Raw genomic sequence first — 21,977 nt, forward strand, 5'->3', positions numbered from 1 at the left:
TTTTGTGTTTTGCATAATTAACAATGAGAGCAATTTGTTCATCTTCTGCAATCATCAAATCCTTGCTTCAAGATTTGGATATGCGCTACATGAATGTGGATATGGATTCAAAGTCTTCATTAATAAAGGAGGAGACAACTCAATGGGATTTCGTACGTAAGGAGAATGTTGTCAACAAATTCCGTGAGGAATGTATGATAATTCTAAAGGAAATCGACACAGTTTATGCCTATAGAGATAAGACTAATGCAACCTTAAGAGAAGGTAAACATGTCAATGTAATTGATGCTGGGATCATTGTAACATTGAGTGAAGTTAATGCAACCCAAGGAAAGGTGAAAGGTTGGAGAGGAAACTTCATATCAGAGGAGCACACAAGCATAGCTCAGGCTCCCCACCCCACACAATGGTACGAGGCCTCGAGATTTTAGGTGGAGCAAAACACGAGTAAGTTAAAACATCTTGATGCTTTGGAAAGTATCATAAAGCACTAAGGGATCAAGGACGAGTGTCTCATTGGTCTATGTTGGGAGATGGAGAGATCACACCATAGCGTTTGTGGTCTTGGATTTTGGAGTCAGTCACCCCTCTAGGCAGGCGTAACCTTACCCCTCCACCAATAATTCGTAAACTTTTTAAAGTATGTGGGGATTGCTTCGTTCCAACTATCCCTAAACAACTACACGGTACTCGCGGGCATGTATGTCCTTTACTAGAGGAGGACCTGGTCTAAACCTTCTCTGATTGAGATCTTGTATCTCTATAGCTTCCAGGCCTCCCCAAAGAAGAACTGGACTTACCTCGATGAGTTCTACACCCTGATGAATTATGCCAACATGACGTATAAGGCTCCTCACCTCAATGAGAGCCATGAACATGATTATAAGGATCACTTCTTCTGTACCAATGACTTCCCACTGCGGACCAACCCAACTCTCTTCCTTGAATTCTCTAGGGTTAGTAAGTTCCTTATTGCCTTCCGAGTATTAGTTCTCTGGGGCTTGGAGAAGTTTTGTATTACATAGCATGTTTCCTTTTGCTAGGTCCATTCTGTCGTACTCCCTATGTCAAGGAATCCCAAGATCACATGGATGCGATGAACACGTTCCCGGATGTGAAACTGGAGTTGAGCCAGCTAGTAATGGAGGAGAACCTGGTTTATGTGGGTCTTCTCAAGAGGGGACATCACATCAACAACTTGGACTTGACCAAGAACAGGAACTCCACTGTTAGAATATTAGCTATAAATTTGCTAGGAATTAGGGTCAATTGTAATTATTTTAATTCCTATTTTCTCTCCTACTTTCCTAATTTAGTTTCTCTAGTGTTGTATAAATATATGTTATTTACATGAATAAAATACATAATTTCATTCACCATTTTCTACATGGTATCAAAACATATTTTGGGTTTGGGATTCGAAATTCAAAATTAGGGTTAATCACAAATTAGGGTTTGAATTTCTTTCATTTTGTTTTAGGGTTTCTTTTTCGGAAACCCTATTTGGAGTGATTTTTTGTTCCCACCATCGGCATAGAAGGACTTCCAAGCCACCGACAACCCAATCGCCACTGTCCAAGGTCCAAAATCTCTGTGAGTGGAGCCCACGCGCTGCCACATCCCGCTGCACCATTCCCCATGCACTGGTGCGTGTGCGCACGCGTATCGTTATTCCGCCGTGCTTTAAACTCCGGTTCGACTCCCACGTCTTCCTCATCACTTTTCTGCTTTGTTTGTGTTCTTATCCGGCCATTTTCATCTCTATTTTTTGTTTAGATCTTGTGTTTAGGGAGTTTTCTTGGCTTTGTTTACTTGTATTGTTTTGGCTTTAAGATTATGGCAGAGACAAAATCAGATCCAAAAGTAGCTGTTTTATCTGATGTGGTTCCCATGATGTCTAAAATCACGGACCATAAATTGACTGGTTCAAATTATTTAGAATGGAGTAAGACAGTTTGGCTTTATCTAAGAAGTATTGAAAAAGATGATCATTTGAGTGATGATCCTCCAAACAAAAAAGATGATTCAAGAAAGATGTGGCTATGGGAGGATGCTCACTTGTTTCTCCAAATTCGGAATTCTATTGACAGTGAGGTAATTAGTTTGATTAATCACTGTGAATTGGTTAAATAACTAATGGATTACTTGGAGTTTTTGTATTCTGGAAAAGACAATCTGTCTCGGATGTATGATGTTTGCAAAGCCTTTTACCGTGCGGAGAAACAAGATCAATTTCTTATGAATTACTTTATGTCATTTAAGAAAAACTACGAAGAGCTTAATGTGTTGCTGCCATTTAGTCCTGATGTGAAGGTTCAACAATGCCAACGAGAGCAGATGGCTATTATGAGCTTTCTAGCAGGACTTTCATCTTATTTTGACTCTGCAAAGTCACAGGTTCTTTCTTGTTCTGATGTCTCCTCTTTACAGAATGTGTTTACCCGTGTTCTTCACACCTAAACTACCTCTTCAGTTCCTCTTAATAGCGCCTTGGTGAGCCGTAACAATTCTGCACCATGGAAAAACTCTACTCCAAGTGGATATAGAGGAGGTAATTCATAAGGACCTAACAATCGAACACCGGATTCCGGGAGCATTATGTGCAACTATTGTAAGAAACCAGGACACACCAAGTTTGAGTGTAGGAAGTTACAGTTCAAAAATCAGCAAAAATATTATGCTAATATTGCAAGCACTACTGATGCATCTGACAAATCGGTCCTTATTTCTACTGATGAATTTGCCAAGTTCTCGAGGTATCAGGCCTCACTTAAGTCTTCATCTCTTTTTGTCACTGCGATTGCTGATTCAGGTAAATCTAATGCATTCCTTCTTTCCACATCCTCAAAATGGGTCATTGATTCTGGTGCCGCAGATCACATGATAGGTAATTCCAGTCTCTTTTCCACTTTTCAGTCTCATAGTCCCACTTCTACTGTTACCTTAGCTAATGGATCACCATCTTCTGTTCTTGGATCTGGCATTGTTGCTCCTACACCTTTGCTCCCTTTGTCATCAGTCTTACATTTACCTAATTTATCCTTTAATTTGCTTTCTGTTAGTCAACTCACTCGTAATCTAAATTGTTGCATCTCATTCTTTCCCGATCATTGTTGCATCCTTTAACGTGCTAGTGTTCCTTTTGAATTAGTTCATTATGATGTTTGGGGTCCTTCTCCTATTTTGTCTAAACCTGGATTCAAGTATTTTGTTACTTTTATGGATGATTATTCTCGTGTAACTTGGTTATATTTAATGAAAAATCGTTCTGAGTTATTTTCTATATTTTGTGCTTTTTGTATTGAGATTCAAAATCAATTTAATGTTTATGTTCATACTTTGCGAAGTGATAATGCCAAAGAATATACATCTACTCAATTTCAATCTTATATGATCTCTCATGGCATGCTTCATGAAACTTCTTGTGTTGATACTGCATAATGGTGTAGCAGAACGTAAAAACAAACACCTTCTTGAAACTGCACGAGCCCTCTTGTTCCAAATGCAAGTTCCTAAACCTTTTTGGGCCGATGCCGTTTCCACAACATGTTTTCTTATCCATCACATGCCATCCTCTATACTTAATGGTGAGATCCCATATAAAATTCTTTTTCCTGGCGAGTCATTGTTTCCAGTTGCTCATCGGATATTTGGCAGTGTTTGTTTTGCTCGAGATGTTCGTCCACATGTCACCAAATTATATCCTAAGTCATTAAAGTGTGTCTTTCTTGGTTATTCTCATCTTCAGAAAGGGTATAGGTGTTATTGTCCTGATCTTAACAAATATCTTGTTTCTATTGATGTTACTTTTGTGGAAAATACACCTTATTTTTCGTCTTCACCTACTCCTACTCGTCAGGGGGAGGATGATGATTTGTTAGTATATTCTATCACATCTTCTGCGCCTAACACATGTTTTGACGAGTCTCTTGTTCCTCCACCTACCTCAGTCATAGCTCCTGACATGCCTACATCTCCTCCACCTCCTCCGCCTCCTACTAAAGTGTACTCCAGGCGTCCACCTCCTGTTTCATGTCCTGCACTGGCTTCTTCATCATCAAATCCAGACCCCAGTGATGATCTTCCCATTGCACTACGTAAAGGTAAACGCCAATGTACTTATCCTATTTCTTCTTTTGTTTCTTATCATCATTTGTCCTCTTCTTCTTGCTCCTTCATTGCTTCTCTTGATTCTATTTTTGATTCCTAAAACTGTCCATGAAGCCATATCTCATCATGGTTGGCATGATGCAATGATAGAAGAGATGCATGCTTTATATGCGAATGGTACTTGGGACTTGGTTGATTTACCTTCAGGAAAACAGGCTAACAGGTGCAAATGGGTATTCACGATTAAAGTTAATCCAGATGGCACGATTGCTCAATTAAAGGCCTGTCTTGTTGCTAAGGGTTATGCTCAAACCTATGGAGTAGACTATTGTGATACTTTTTCTCCCATTGCTAAACTGACATCTGTTCGGCTGTTCATTTCAATTGCAGCTACTTATCATTGGCCTTTGCATCAGCTCAATATCAAAAATACTTTTCTTCATGCAGATCTTCAGGAAGAGATGTATATGGAGCAACCTCCTGGGTTTGTTGCCCAGGGGGAGTCAGGGCGAGTCTGTCGTCTTCGCAAATCTTTATATGGTTTGAAACAATGTCCTCGCGCTTGGTTTGGTAAATTTAGTCAGGCTGTTGAGAAATTTGGTATGTTGAAAAGTTAGTCTGACAATTTTGTGTTCTATAAACGATCAATTGCCGGTATTATTTTGTTGGTTGTGTATGTGGATGACATTGTTATTACTGCAAATGATACTAAAGGCATTTCATCCCTTAAATTGTTCATTCATACCCAGTTTCACATGAACGATTTGGTGGCGCTCAAGTATTTCTTGGGAGTTGAAGTCACTCGGAGTAAACAAGGTATTTTTCTATCTCAAAGGAAGTATGAACTTGATTTGTTAACTGAGACAGGAAAATTGGGAGCAAAACCTTGTAGTACATCAATGAATCCTGTTGTGCACCTAATGAGTTATGGAGAACCATTTGAAGACCCTGAGAAGTATTGCAGATTAGTTGGAAAGTTGAATTATCTTACTGTGACTCGTCCAGACATTGCATTCTCAGTTAGTGTTGTCAGTCAGTTTATGTCATCTCCAACAATTCATCATTGGGCAACATTAGAGAAAATTTTGTGTTGCTTGAAAGGAGCACCTGGACGCGATATTGTTTACACGGATCACGAGCACACCCAGGTTGAGTGTTTCTCAGATGCATATTGGGCTGGTACCAAGGTGGATAGAAGATCCACTTTAGGTTATTGTGTCTTTGTTGGGGTGATTTGGTGTCTTGGAAGAGTAAGAAGAAAAATGTTTTGTCTAGATCCAGTGCATAATCAGAATATAGGGCTATCGCATAGTCTGTGTGTGAGATAATGTGGATATATCACCTTTTGACTGAAGTAGGATTTAAGACTTCAGTGCGAGCAAGATTGTGGTGTGATAGTCAAGCTGCTCTTCATATTGCCCCAAATCCTGTGTTCCATGAGTGAACTAAGCACATTGAGATTGATTGTCATTTTGTTTGTGAGAAAATTCAACAAGGCTTGATCTCCACAGAATATGTGAAGACTGGAGAACAATTAAGGGACATTTTCACAAAGGCTTTGAATGGGGTGCGGGTTGACTATCTTTGTAACAAGCTGGGCATGATTAACATCAATGCTCCAGCTTGAGGGGAAGTGTTAGAATATTAGCTGTAAATTAGCTAGAAATTAGGGTCAATTGTAATTATTTTATTTCCTATTTTCTTTCCTACCTTCCTAATTTAGTTTCTCTAGTGTTGTATAAATATATGTTATTTACATGAATAAAATACATAATTTCATTCACCATTTTCTACATCCACCATGCCCCGTGCAATGGATTCTGGCCACATCCACTAAATTGATGGACTAGCACACTCCCAGTATAGCCATCGGCTATTGGAGGAGCGGTTGGAGAACGCTCAGGCTGCCAGCGCAATCCAAGAAGCTTAGTTGGATCAAGAGCTCGAGGAGGAGCTCCAGGTGGGCATAGAATCCTCCTCCCATGACCAAGGTAAATCCCCCATTATCATTTATAATGCAAAGTATGTAGGAGATGAGGTAAGTTCTTAGCATGTATGGGCTTTTCCGTTACTTCTCCGGTGTGACCTCACCTTGGGTCGTCTCTAGACTCGGGAAGAGTACGAGATTACCAAGATATGATTGACCCTTATCTTCACCATCCAAATAGACAATTGCCTCCTTGTGGGTTTGTGCATTTGGACGTCGTGACAGCCTTCCATGCGTAATGGTTTTGCAAGTACGAGACTAACACCACTCAATAGATGGGGAGCCTTGTAAGGGTGTTCGCGCATTCGAAGCTTCACCCTAAGGAAACATCTAGTGGTGGGGCTTTCCAAGAATCCCATGTGCTCTTGACTCTACCATTATGTAGAGTTCTGAACTTTACTTAGCTAAGTTAGATAGTAGTATAATAGTAATAATAGTATTATCTTTATGACTGTGGATTTTTGGTTCAGATCGAGATTTATTTGGACACTCATAGTAGTACTTGTAGATTTTCTAAGTTTAACCTATAGTTTAGGAATATTAATTTTAACCTAAGGTTTGATTAATATGACTGATATTGAGGATAATATTTATTATACTATAAGGTTTAGATAAGAACCAATTAGATAATAGCACATGTTATGTATAGGTTTATTAATGTTTAAGTATTTTGAGGATTAAATTTATTAAGATTAAAATTTGAATACTCTAAGGTCAGTCAGCAGCTTTGAAAATGTTAGAGGGCTTAGTCAAGGCTGTTTACTCAATTCAAATTAAGCTAAAAATGTGCAATTTCGTGTTTAAATATTCAGCGTATGCCGATATATCGTAGCTATAGGGGGCGATATATCGCAGTACGAAGATACGGAAAACACGAAACATTGCACGATTGCCTCGGGCATAATGGCCCAGGCGATATATCGCCTCCTTCAGCATATTTTTGAAAGTTTTCAAAAACGTTCTCCATTCAAACCTTCAACCTCTTGATAAGTCCAACACCTTTCTGAACGAGTCTTCAGCCTCTGCTGAACGATAATTCAAATTATTTTCACTTAAAAGCCATTATTTTTATTCAAGTTAAATGAAGATCTTTTCATTCCTAAACTCTATAAATAGGACCTAGTACCCAGCCATTTATTCATCTATTACTCTAAGTTCAGAGGCTGCAAGTTGCTAGGTGAGTGTGAGAGTGTAAACACTTGGGTTGGGAATTATAAGCTTGATCATTATAAGCTTATCAAACACTTGGGGAAGTAAGGTTTATTCACATTTCGGTTCAAGGTTTAGATTGGTCATATGATTCTTCAAGGTATTTCCAAACTCTAGTCCATTTCTGTATTATGTTCTTTAAAAATTCTCAAAGTCTTCTACTCATTCTAACCTTATTCTTATTCTTGGTTAGGAAATCCAAGTTCTTAAGCACAAGGTTTTTGGTAAGTATATTTTGATAGCATAGTTCCTTTTTCACTTTCATCCCTTTTCTTCAATATACTCACCATATTATAAATGGTTTTTAGGAGTGTTCCAAGGTCCCAATTTAGTTCTCATATCCCGGTTATTTTGGTAAGGAAAATAGGATAGGATTTATGTGTTATATGCTTTTATATGTTATCTTATGATTTTATGTTATGTAATATGTTATGTTAAGTATGATTGTAGACTTGGGCATATGACCTATACAACTAACAAGCCCCAAATAGATTATGGGCATATGACTTGCTTAGCTAGCAAGACCCCACTAATCTAATGGGCATATGACTTGCTTAGTTTATGGGACCCCAAGTAATAATGGCCATTATAGTATATATGTGACATAAGTGTTATAGTATGTTTTTATGTTGCATTATGAATTTTTATGTATATGGCTATATGTTAGATTTTCCTTGCTGGGCATTAGGCTCATTCCTTTTATGTTTATATGTGCAGGAAAATAGCTATAGTGGCGGGAAAGGTTCGTGGATGCTTGGGGAATGTGTATTGAGGCGGAATGGATTCAAGGAATCGAGAGTTTCGATTTTCGATTTTCGAGGATGAAGTCTTTGTTTTATGGTTTATGTGTATTTTTCCGCACCTATTTATGTAATCTCCTTTTTATTACAATTAAGTTATGTTTTTACTTTTTAAAACAATGGGATCCCATATCCTGCTTTGAGTTTATGTAAGTTTAACATTTGTTTTTACAAGTTTTTAATAAAGTATGATTATTTCACTTGTAAGTATAGTCAGGGATTAGTGTCTATGCTTAAGTTTTCATTAATGGTCCATAGTCTAGAGTAGTTGGGTCATTACACATTATTTTTATTTTATTAACATTCTTTTCCATGTCTTTTCATAAGTGCTAACACTTTTTGTTTTGCCTTGTAGACCAAATGGGATTGGCTGAGGCAATCCAAGCCACTAAGAGGCCATAGAAAGAGGTTGCAGCTCGAGCCGAGGAGTCCACAGTTCAAGTTGAGGGTCCCACAGTTCCAATGGAGGTGCTTGAATTTCAAGCTAAGGGCTCATAGTTCTAGTAGAGGTGCCAGCAGTTCAAGTTGAGGTGCCTGTTGTTCAAGTTAAGGTGCCCGTAGTTCAAGTTGAGGGGCCTCTAGTGGAGAATCCACTTGTCATTGATCTATCCTCGAGTGGATCTCCCATCACTAGAGCAGGGGGACTTGTACTCGAGTCTAGGCGATTTGGGTCTGATGGAAAAACTTATACATGAACTTTATTTATTTTCATGTAGATCTAATATTAAAGAAGTTAATATGAGACATCCTAGAATATGTTTCTCAAATTGAATTCAAAGAGAAATAATGATAAGAATACTTACATTATACACAGCAGAATAATAGAGTCCTTCCTTCAGTTTCTCTAACCCTTGTATCCATTCTGTCGCAGAGTATTACCAAGAAACTGAACCGATCTTCAATTTTCTTCACAGCCTTCCAAAGTATCCTTAGAACCACTTAGACTAGGGTTGATAATTCTCAACACATGAGATAGATACAGAGAGAAGAAGAGAAAAGAAGAATGAGGCATAGAATTGGACTTATGTTTAGAGATAATCTAAAACCTATCAGAAACTTGTGTTTCAGAAATCTGAACTTGTGTTTTCATCTCTCACTTAACATTCCTTTTATAGACTCAATTAGTCCATTTATTTAATTAAAAAATCAATAAAATAATAACCAATAAACATCCCTAGGTCGAAACGATCATGGGCTTTAGGCCCGTGAAAATTCTCATTTAATTATAAGTTTGTTGTACTTAAAATCAAGGCATGTATTATTTTCTATTGAATTAATTAATTATTTAAATCCTTTATCAAATTATTTATTTTTAATTTTAACCTTAATTTAAACTTATTTATTAATTTAGATACCAATTTATCTTAATTAATAAATCTGCCATAATTTCTCTTTTCTTCTCAAAATTACACAACTCTCTGAAACTATCCAAAATTGACGTGATCAACTTTGATAATTCAAATTGATAATTAAATCAATTAATTGAGACTATCTAGATGATTTTATCCAAGGTACCGTAGGGACCACGGGCCTATGAAATCAAGCTCCAATAAGTTATCATAAATCTAACAAATAAATTTACTAACTTATTAATTATTTGTGACTCCACTAAAGACTTGGAATTGCACTCTTGATATCATAGAACACTCTATAAAAAATATAGATATGCTATTAATTATTCATTGTTACAACCATAATTTTCACTCAATCCTCTATAGGCGGTCTACAATGAGATGGGAATAAAATAATGTTTTACCCCTCATTGTATTTTCTCAATAAAATACTTAGTTCCTTGTAAATGATATTTCAGTAAACTAATATTAATTATTGAAATGAGATATCTATCATTTAGCACCTTGAACCAAAAATAAAAAGGAAACCATTGTTTCACTTCTTCATCAGAAGCTATGGATGTTCATATCTATGATTACTACTCCAACTCAATTATACTATCGAGTTCCCAAGAAGTAAGTATGGGCTAGTCCGTTGGGTAAGCTGGTAACGAACAAGTCAAAGAACTTAAATAATACAATTAGTTAGAATAATAGCCACTCATAATTGAGATTGAATTGACCTATGGTCAACTATATGATATGACTAGAATAGATAATAACGGTATGTCAGTGTAAATCTTGTGCACTAAATAATCTTAGGACTAACTTATATTTGAACATATAATCATATTTATAGTCTACTGTGATTACGTCACTATAAATAAGATTTGCTATATGCTCAGGATTTAATAGAATTTTATATTAAACAAATAATCATGAAAATAAAACATGTGAGCAAAGTGATTAACCAAGTCAAAAAATGATTTTTATTCTTTTATTGATGATAAATGAGATTACAAAGAAATTGGGTTTTAATTAGGGTATAAAACCCCAACAAACTCCCACTTGCACTTATTGAAACTAATGCCTTAATTCTACTAATCCCATTTCCTTAATATGCTTATCAAATTTAGCTTCTGGTAGTGTTTTTGTAAACGGATCGGCAAGATTGTCTTCAATTGCAATCTTCCTAACATTCACATCTCCCCTGGCCACATATTCTCAAATTTTGTGATACTTCCTTTCTATATGCTTACTCCTCTTGTGACTACGAGGTTCTTTCGAGTTGGCTACCACTCCTGTATTGTTACAAAACAACACAAGTGGTTTATGCATTTCTGCAATAACACCAAGATCCGAATAGAACTTCTTTAGCCAAACTATTTCCTTAGCTGCTTCTGATGCGGCTATATACTCAGCCTCCATGGCAGAATCTGAGATTGCAGACTGCTTTACGCTTCTCCATATCACAACTCCACCCCAAGAGTAAACACTGTCCCATAAGTATATTTCCTGTCATTGACATCAATGTGAAAATTTGAATCGGTGTAACCTACAGGGTTTAGAACACCACCCTTGTAGACTAACATATAATCCCTAATCCGCCTCAAATACTTAAGGATATGCTTAACTATTATCCAATGTTCCAGTCCTGGGTTTAACTGATACATGCTCACTACTCCCACTGCATAGTAGATATCCGGTCTAGTACACAACATAGCATACATCAGACTTCCAACTGCAGATGCGGAATGAAATTTTCTCATTGCATCTTCCTCTTCAGAAGTCTGGGGAGACTGCTTCTTTGAAAGATGAATTCCATGGCAGGACGGTAAACATCATTTCTTGGAATTTATCATTGAGAATCGTTCAAGCACTTTATTTATGTAAGCTGCTTGAGATAGAGCTAAGAGTCTGTTCTTTCTATACCTGATGATTTGGATACCTAGAACATAACTTGCTTCACCCAAATCCTTCATTTGGAATTGAGTGCTCATCCAATTCTTCACATCTGATAATTTCTCAACATTGTTTCTAATGAGTAAGATATCATCTACATAAAGAACCAGGAATAACACTACTTTATTTTCCTTCAGTTGGTAAACAGAAGGTTTATCAATATTTTTTTCAAAGCCATAGCTTTTGAGTATTTCATTAAATCTTAGGTTCCAGGAATAAGACGCTTGCTTAGGTCCATAGATGGACCTATTCAACTTGCAAACTTTTCTTTCTTGTCCAGCTACTTTAAATCCTTCTAGCTGGTCTATATAAAAGACTTCGTCAAGCTTACCATTAAGAAAAGCTGTCTTGACATCCATTTTCCAGATCTCATAATCAAGAGCGGCTGCTAGGGATAGGAGGATGCGAATGGACTTGAGCATGGCTACCAGACTAAAATTTTCCTCATAGTCCATGCCTTCACTTTGAGTATAACCCTTTGCCACTTGTCGAGCTTTATAAGTCTCGATATTTCCATCAACACCTCGTTTCCTCTTGTAGATCCACTTGCACCCAATGGCCCTAAAATCACTAGGTGCTCCCACAAGATCCCAGACGGAATTTGAGTACATGGACTCCATTTCTTGTTTCATGGCTTTGAACCATAGTTCCTTCTCAGGGCTAGCCATTGCCTATTTAAAAGACAACGGATCATCATCACTAGTGTCATCAACAACCATATTGGTTTCACTATCCAAACCATAGCGAATTGGGTTCCTAGAAACCCTCCCAGAACGACGAGGCTCCGTGATTGTTTGCTTAGGAACAGTGGTACTTTCATCATTTAAATCGAATAGCGTCGGTTGGACATGAAGAGTGGGAATTTCATCATCAACTCGGATTGATGACAATGGAACATTGGTTGGAGTCAATTCTTAAACCATCTCCTCTAAAACTACCTTTCTGCGTGGTTTGAAGTTTTAGACAGTCATTTTCCAAAAAAGTAGCATTCGTAGAAGTAAACACTTTCTTTTCTGAATGACTATAGAAAAGTCCACCCCGAGTACCTTTAGGATAGCCAACAAAGATGCAAACTTTAGTTTGCAGTTCTAGCTTTCTTTCCTTTTTCCCGAGGACATGGGTGGGACACCCCCATATTCTATAATGGCGTAAACTAGGTTCACGACCATTCCAGCGTTCTAAAGGTGTTTTGGGGATTGATTTAGATGGCACGACATTGAGAATGTCATTCACGGTTTCAATTGAATGTCCCCAGAACGAAGTTGGTAGAGTTGAGTAACTAAGCATGCATCTAACCATTTCCAATAATGTTCCGACATTCCTCAACACCATTTTGTTGCGGAGTACCTAGGGCAGTAAGTTGTGATAAAATCCCAAGTTCAGTTAAATGATCTTGGAACTGCATATCCAAATATTCTCCACCCCTATCACATCGCAAGACCTTTAACGTTTTACATAATTGGTTATGAGCCATAGCTAATAATTCCTAAAACTTAGAAAATATTTATGATTTCCTATGCATTAGATAAAGACATGAGTATCTAGAGTAATCGTCAATGAAAGTGACAAAATACTCAAAACGACCCTTGGCTTGTACATTCAGAGGTCCACAAACATCTGAATGCACAAGTCTAATTGGTTCTTTGGCCCTATTACACTTTGCAAAGAATGGACGCTTGGTCAGTTCGCCTTCTAGACAAGATTCACAGACAGGTAATTCACCTAAGGTGAGTTCCCTCAAAGGCCCATCATTTGTAAGTCTTTGAATTCTATCATAGCCAATGTTACCTTGTCTCAAATGCCATAAATACATCATGTTGTCATTTTCAATCTTTATACATTTATTGGTCCTAGGTTTAGCTACTTTGAATAAATCATTGTTAAGAGGCGATGGGTTCGTTAGGTCGCAGAATATAAAGCCCGTTTTCCAAACATGCAATACACAATTGTTATCATTTGAAGGAAATAGATATGTTAGAACTTGTGAGAGTCATAATAAATTGTTCTAATTGCAACATGGAAACTGAAATTAAATTTCTACTAAAATCTGAAATAAAAAATACATCATTTAAAATTAAAAATTTATTTCCGAAATTCAGACGAGCTCTTCCTCTAGCTTGGACCCCAACGAACGCTCTGTTCCCAACTCTAAGCTTTAAGTCACCTTCGTCCATTTCGTCCCACTATTCAAGAAGTTGTAAAGATTTACAAACATGGTTGGTAGATTCATAATCAATAATCCAAACAGATTTATCATTCTCTAAAGCACATGTTTCTAAGATAAATGAACTATAATCATTACCTTTGTTTTTCGCTGCTAAAAACATAGAGCAATCTCATTTCCAATGCCCCTTCTCTTTGCACTGAAAGCACTTATCTTTACCTTTCTTGTTTTTCTTGTTCTTCTCCTTAGACGTCAGTGCCCTAGGTTGTGCACTCTCTTTGCAGCCTTTGCAGGCTTGGGGTTGTTGTTTTGTCCATCTTTCCTCTTGTTTCCAGCTTTCGAAGACTAAGCTGGGTTGGCTTCAGCCTTAGCTGGATCAGCAGCAACAACAACAGTCTTATTTTCTCCTCCCTTACTAGGTCCACCCATGATAGGTTCAATAATCTGAAGTTCCTTCATGAGCTGCATCAGACCGTAGTTGAGTTGATCACGAACGTTCGGACACGGTGCCATCCGAGCATTTATGTAGAGTCCCATAATGTTTACTTAGCTAGCTAGATAGTTAGTAGTAGTTTGTAGTATTTTAGATTTCGTGGATTTTGGTTCAAACCGGGACTTAGTAGGACGCTCGTAGCTATAGTTATGGATTTCATAAGTTTAACCTATAGTTTAGAAATATTAATTATAACATAAGGTTTAATTAATATTTTTGGTCATAGAAATATTTTAATTATAACCTAAGGTTTAGATAGAACCATTAAGAGCATGAAACTTGTCATAATTATATTTATTTAAGGATTTAAATATAAGAAAGTTCTAGAAGATTAGTTCTAGAAACTCTAGAATCTTCCAGAACCATTAAGAACATGACACTTGTCATAATCTTGTTTATTTGAGGATTTAAGCATTTTAAATGGATAATTAATATTAGGAGTTTCTAGAAGTTCTAGACCCTTCTAGAACTTGCTGGAATAACGTATTAGTCAGTCAAACCTGTTTATCAACTCTAATTATCCTAAATTCGTGCAAAAACGCGTTTAAATTATCTACGTATGCTGATAAATCGCAGCCTTAGAGGCGATATATTGCAGCACGGGAGATACGGAAAACACGTTGACTTCGCACGAATGAAATAATGAACACTCGGGATATAGGGTCAGGCGATATATCACCTAAGGTGAGTGATATATTGGCCCTAGGTGCAATTTTTCGAACTCCGATAAATCCAAGCTTGATTCATCCCTTAACCTATTGATTTGCCTCTGAATGTTTTTGACCATGGCTTAAGCATCTGTTGACTGAATATTCAAGTATTTTTCATTTAATATTCATTATTTTATTCATGCAAAAAAGAAGATATTTTCATCCCTTGAACTTTATAAATAGGACCTAGTACCTAGCCATTTCTCTCATTCTTCAAGCTGTGTTCAGAGCCTTCAAGCTGCTAGGATTTCTATAGAGTGATACACTTGGGTTTTGGGGATAAAAAGCTTTATCATCTTAAGCTTTATAAACACTTGGGTAGTGAGATAAAGTGTGTTTTCGATATTGAAGTATAGATCGGTTCTAGTTCATCCAAGGTAATATTATTCATAAGTTCTATTCTTTATGATTCCTTATTTTTCCTTAAGTCTCTTTCAGATCCTAACTTCTGTTTATGGTTTTGTAGTTAGGTGTTTAAGTTATTTGATCTAAGGATCTTCTCGGTAAGTTTCCTCTTTGATGATTTAGTTTCCTTTTCATCTCTTTTCACTAGAAACTCACCATTCTTACTTTTGGTTTTAGGAGTGTTCTAATCCAGCTCTTGTTCTCAAATATCCCGGTTTTGGTAAGGAAAATAGGATAGTTTTTATATGTTTATATGATATGTTATGTTATGCTTATGATATGTTATCTTATGTTATGTTACGTTTACGTTATGTATAGTATGTTTATAGTCCTTGGGCACATGACTTGTCTAGCTAGCAAGCTCCAATAATTTATGGGCATATGACTTGCTTGGCTAGCAAGCCCCACAAATCTATATGGGCATAGACTTGCTTAGTTAACAAGCCCCAAGAAGTATGATGACCATTGTAGTTTTTTTTTTTATCAAAAAAGAGGATATTAATATGACAGAAACATATTACAACTGCCAATTCAGAAACAAAACCAAACATACAACAATCTCAAATAACAGAGCCTAAAAAACAAGTTAAATCATAAACTCCTAACCAACTCAGCAATTGTTCTATTCTTACCCAAACACTTTTGACTCAAATAGCCAAAAAATCTAGCTTTCAAACTCAATCTCATCATATTAACTAAACAAAAAGGGGTGCTGGAGCAATGAGAAAAATAGCATGAATTTCTGTTGCACTAGATGCCATAGACCGCAGCAGCCAAGGAAGCAACAGCAATGTGATGCATAAGATTTTTGGGCTTCCCTTCTAACCACAGCTTCCATTGAGCAAATGTCTTGGGCCAAATGGCAGAGCCTAACCAACCTTTAGTCAGCTCCCAAACCTGATGAGAAAAGCTACAGCCAAAAAACAAGTGTTGATGAGTTTCCTCAGCTCTCTCACAAACCGGACATAGGCTAGAGTTCACTGAAATCTGGCACTTAATCAGATTATCTCTAGTGAGTAAGTGGCAAAGAACCAACTACCAGAGAATGAAACGATGCTTCGGCACTGTGAATATACTCCAAACTTCCTTAGCAAATGCCACTGGAGCTCTTTGAAGCCAGTTTATATAAAGAGACTTCAAATTCAATTTTCCATGCACTACCGAGTTCAATACCTTAGCTTCAGAAAATTCCTCTCTCAAATAGCAAAGCTTGCGCTAGTACCAGCTCACATCAGGTTTCAGCTGATAAGACCAAAAGGATTGACCTCTAAGATAAATGGAATCAATCCACTTCACCCATAAAACATCCTGCTTCGAAGACACAACCCAAATGAACTTGGCCAGCAAAACTTTGTTCCAATTAGAGCCCTCTTTAAAACCCAAACCACCTAATGATTTAGGGAGACAAACTTGAGACCAAGAGGAGCAATGAAACTTACTACGATGGCCATTGGCATCCCATAAAAAATTACAACAAATCCTATCAGTTTCTTGAATAACACTTATAGGAAGCATAAAAATTTGCATCCAATAGTTACGAATACCCAGTAAAACCGAGAAAATCAACTGAGTTCTCCTTGCAAAGGATAAATGTCTACACGCCCAAACATGGAGTCTAGCTTGCAGCTTCTTGATAATCTCACTACAATCAGCAACTTGCCATCTAATGCGTTTCAGATTAACTCCCAGATATTTCAAGGGAAAATGCCCTTCTTCAATCACAATTGAACTCAGAATGTTATTCTTAACATCAGCCACCACACCCCCAAAGTAAATGTGAGATTTAGTCAGGTTAGCAGACAGCCCTGAACACTGACTAAATCTCAAAAAACCCTCCATTAGAAGTTTAACAGATTTGAAGGTTCCCTTACAGAATAGGATCAAATCATCTGCAAAGCAGAGATTAACAAGTTGAAGATTCTTACAGAGAGGATGAAACTGAAACTGTCTATGTTGAGAAATTTGGGTAAGGAGCCTTGTAAGATATTCCATTACCAACACAAAGAGCAAAGGTGAAATAGGATCTCCTTGCCTTAAGCCTTTCCTCCCTGCAAAGCTACCTTGTAACCTCCCATTCATCATTAAAGAATAAGAAGTATCAGTTAAGCAAATCATGATCCACTGAATAAACTTACTAGGAAGACAGAAAGTAGCCAAAATATCATCCAAAAAAACCCAATCTATTGAATCATAAGCCTTACTCAAATCGATTTTAATCAAACACCTAGGAGTAATATTCTTCCTAGTATAACCATGTAGTAAGTCTTGAAGGATTAATATATTATGAGCTAGCTGTCTATTCTTGATAAAGGCTCCTTGATTTTAGTGAATCAGCATAGGAAGCACTTTAGCCAACCTGAAACAAAGCACTTTGATATGCATTTATACAGCGTATTGCAGCAAGTTATAGGTCTATAATCCACAGCTGAAACAGGAGAAACAACCTTAGGGATTAAGGACAAAATGGTGCTATTCAACTCTGCTGGAATCTCTCCATGCTCAAAGAATTGTAATATTGCCTCGGAGATATCATCCCCTAAATCTTTCCAAAGAGATTTATAAAAACTAGAACCAAAGCCATTTGGATCCAGGCTCTTGATTGAAGAAATACTAAATAACGCCCTCTTCACATCCTTCTTAGAAAAGGCTGGATAATATTTAGTTGCTGCTCTAAGTTCAGAACATACCCCTGCTAGAAACAAGACTTGTCTGCCCAACTGGTTGCTGAGCTTCCCTTGCCAAGAAACCCTTTAAAATGATTGAAGAAATGAGCAACCACTTCTTCATTATAATCAATCATCTGACCCTCTTCATTTAAAAAATAAGTAATGTAGTTCCTAATCCTCCTCTGCTTAAGACTAGCATGAAAATAAGCAGTGTTTTCATCTCCAAAATGGTGCAAATTAATTTTGCTCTTTTGACGAAGAAAGCTCTCATACATTTTAGACTTACTAACAAAATCATCACGAGCCTCTTGCTCTTCCTGTTGCAGAACTCTGGACTCAGGAGATTGCTGTAATAACAGTTGGACCTTCTCATAATTCATCTTAGCAGCTGCATACAACTGAACAACATCACCAATTTGCTTCTGATTAAACTTAGATAACATAGGTTTAAGCCTCCTTATTTTCTGAGTAATCTGAAATAAACCAGTACCACCAGTCTGTTTACTCCAAATACTAAGAACTTCATTCCTAAAATCCTTATCCTTAGTCCACATATTAAAAAACCTGAAGGGTCTGACCCCTAAAATCTGGAACTGGACAGTTTTGATAATGCAAAAATAGTGATTAGAAATAGTATCCCAATTAATTCGAACTTCAGAATCGGGAAGAGCATTTATCAACTTTTCATTGACAAAACATCTGTCCAATTTAGAGAAAATTCTAGATCCCTCCTTTTGCTTGTTAGACCAGGTGAAATGAGAGCCATTCAAATGAATCTTAGACAACATAGCATTAGCCCTCCAAAGACTACTATCCTCCACTTCCAATTCAGTAACCGGTCTACCCCCTATGCGGTCATCAAACTCAAACACTGCATTAAAGTCCCCAACCACCAACCAAGGAAGATCCACCTGCTGAGAACCAGTTAAAAGAGCCCAAAGGCCTTTCCTCTCCTCCATTGTGTTCCTACCATAAACGAACGACAAACAATTTTTTTTTACAGATACCTTTGATCCTCAACTCATAGTTAATAAGTTGGTCTTGAGACAGAGTTACTGTAACTGAAGCCACTTCCTCTTTCCAAACTAACATTATTCTTCCCTCCACTGCCATATCACTATACCAATTTCAACCCAAAAAAACATTGCTCATCATCTCCTCTATCTTATTCCTTTTCAGTTTAGTTTCATGAAATGCCCCTAGACCTATTTTATTAACAGTACAAAATTCCAACAAGGACCTTTGTTTATTCCTATTATTCAAGCCTCTTATATTCCAACACAGAATATTACACCCTGCCATTGGTTTCCAAATTCTCTGTATTACTCTTCTGCAACATCTCTGCATGTTTATCTTGTAAGAGACTATATTTTTTTGCTTTCAATGTCATGGCTATTGGAAGCATTTGCTTTTACCCTCCCACTTTTTTAGGGGTAGACCAATACATCTCTTGACCTATTTTAGAAGAGCCCAACTCCTCATCTGTAGTATCCTTATGTGATGTCCCACCTTGCCTATCACTCATAGCAGCTGGCTGCTCTCCCTTGCAATCCTGCTGTATTGCCTTACAAACACCCAGATTAGATTGTTCCTTTAAACCACGCACAACTCTTATTTCACCCCTTTCAGAAGAACCCTCTGGCCTTTCATTGATCGGACCCACAACTTTCTGTTTTGGTTTCCAAATAGTCTCCTGAGTGTATTTACAACTAGTAGCTGTATGGCCTAAATTTTTACAACACGAGCAGCGGGTAGGAAGCCATTCATATTCTATAGCTTGTTCCATCAATTGATTACGTTCATTAATAAAGTTTATGCATTGAGGAACTTGATCAGAAATCTCAACATCTACAAGAACTCTAGCAAATTTCACCATAGACTTCTCCCTAGTTACCTTATCCACCATCATAGGCTTACCAATAGTGCTAACCAAAGCACTCAAACTTCTCAGACCCCAATATTGAAGTCCCAGGTCTGGCAATCTAATCCAAATCGGTACAGATTTCACCAATCTCATCTTATCAAGATCTGTCCACCAAGGCCTGAGTATGACCGGTTTCCTATCAAAATGGACCACACCAGATTCCAACATCATATCCCTAGTTGCTTCATCCCGAAATTTTACTAGAGTATGACCTGCATTCATATGAGCAATTCTCTCTATCCCTAGCTTACCTCAAAGACGATTAATGACGCCTTCAAACACAGCTAAAGGGGGATTAGCACCTAAAATAACACATACCATAGCTGATTTCCAGAAAGAAGCTTCCACTTCTATCTCCTCCTTATCCACTTGAGCTATTAATTTCCCATCTCTAACCAAGGGTCCTCAAAATTGAGCCGAGCACCACCACGAGAAGCAAATGATTCCTGAAAGTTTACCCACTTCTCCTTAGCCAATTCCTGGAAATCCTTCGCCTCATTTTCATTTGCCCCTAACCTAGGCCCCGAAGGGTTCCCAGGTTTGGAACCATCACAATCCGCCCGAGAGAGAACCTCCCCAACCTCTGAATAATCAGTAACCGTATCAGTGAAAACCTCCTCTGGGGGGTCATCCCTCCCTTCAACTTCAACCACCACTCTATCATGTGTAGACTAGATTGAACTCCTTTCAATCGAAGAAGATCTGAGCACTGGCTTCTGAGTAGTTCTCTTACGTCGCACCATCGGGAAAGAAAGAACCAGTCGCACGCCTACTTGTTTTTTACCATTGTAGTTTTAAATGATATATGTTTTATAGTATATGTTTATGATATAGCCTTATGTTTATGATTTATGTTATACGTTGCTAGTAGATTTTCCTTGCTGGGCATTTGGCTCATTCAATTATTTTTTTTAGTGTGATGTAGGAAACTAGATACGGAGGCGGAAGGATTCTTGGTGGCTTGACTTGTGTATTGAGGATGAATGGAAGGAATGGGCTGCGAGTCAATCAAGGATGACGTTTATTTTAGTTTTATGTTTTTATGTATTTTCCGCGTTTAGCTTTGTAAACAACTTCATTTAATTTAAATTTATTTGTTATTTTAAAACAATGGGATCCCATACCGCTCATTTATGTATTTCAATATTTACTGTGGAGTTTTTTTATAATGTTATGAATATTCCTTATGTATGTTTTCTTAAAAATAGTGGCTATGTCTTGTAGTTTTTGTTAGGAAAAATTATTTTGCCTCAATGGAAATAAGTATAAATTACAACTCTATGCAATATATTACAAATAAATAATGATTGATTTAAAAAGAGTTACAACTCTATAACTGAAAATTACAAATAAAAGGAGAAGGAGATGTAAGATGATAGAAATAGAAAATACAACTCTATTACAAAAGATACAAATAAACTATAAGTGTTTGAACAAAAGGAAATAAAAGGATTACAACTTTTAAACAAAAGTACAAGTAAATAGAACAAGAAGAAATAGTAGAAAAGCAAATAGAAGAAAATAAGAACAAGAACAAGAACAAAACAATAAACTCTCACTCACACAACCAAAGTGAAGAGTGTTGGGGATCACCAACTTGAACATGGTTTGAAACCTTTGTCAAAAAACTTATTTCCCCCTAACTCAAGCACTAAGGGATCTCTCACAGATTATAGGAAATGCTTTATGGAATTATCAAGCCTCAAGGTGTTTCTAGCCAAGTGCTCTAATGGATAGAAATGTTGTGTCTTACAAGTGAGCATTATTAGGCTCCTATTTATAGAATTTTGAGACACCCTTTGAATTTCAAATTCCACCAACCCCCATGGCTGTTACCAATGATTAATTGGATGTTTTATGGAATTAAAATAGAGATTTGGGAGTTACTTTGTAATGCCCCAACTCCTGGGACCGTTACGGTGTGCCTTGTAAACAGTGCTAAACTCGCTAATCGAGACATTTGGCCAAAATCGTGAACTAAGTATGACTAGCGGTTTAGGGATTAAAAACTTTAGCTAGGATGTAACGTTTCACTAGAACGTTTAATATATACATTGGGATCCCAAAAACATAAATTTCAGAGTTTATTATAGAAAATATTTACAACAGGCCGTTCTAAGCGGCAAAACAGGGCTCAACCCTAGTTCCACTTTAAACCTCGGCCGTGACGGACGAGCAGCTGCATATGTACACGTCACCACCTAAGCCCTCCAACT

The 21,977-nt window shown here is 37.2% G+C and overlaps 1 protein-coding gene across 1 annotated transcript; it reads right to left on the bottom strand.

Moving 5' to 3' along the window:
• Positions 1-15,921: 15,921 nt before the first annotated feature.
• Positions 15,922-18,796, bottom strand: LOC133814562 (uncharacterized). The gene is made up of 4 exons (XM_062247506.1): positions 17,872-18,796; positions 17,560-17,713; positions 16,394-17,413; positions 15,922-16,081 (listed from the first exon to the last, which is right to left on the bottom strand). The coding sequence occupies exons 1-4, from the start codon at positions 18,794-18,796 to the stop codon at positions 15,922-15,924; spliced, it is 2,259 nt and encodes a 752-aa protein (XP_062103490.1).
• Between the last annotated feature and the right edge of the window lie 3,181 nt (positions 18,797-21,977).

This window comes from Humulus lupulus, chromosome 2, assembly GCF_963169125.1.
Source record: "Humulus lupulus chromosome 2, drHumLupu1.1, whole genome shotgun sequence".
Taxonomy (NCBI): domain Eukaryota; kingdom Viridiplantae; phylum Streptophyta; class Magnoliopsida; order Rosales; family Cannabaceae; genus Humulus; species Humulus lupulus.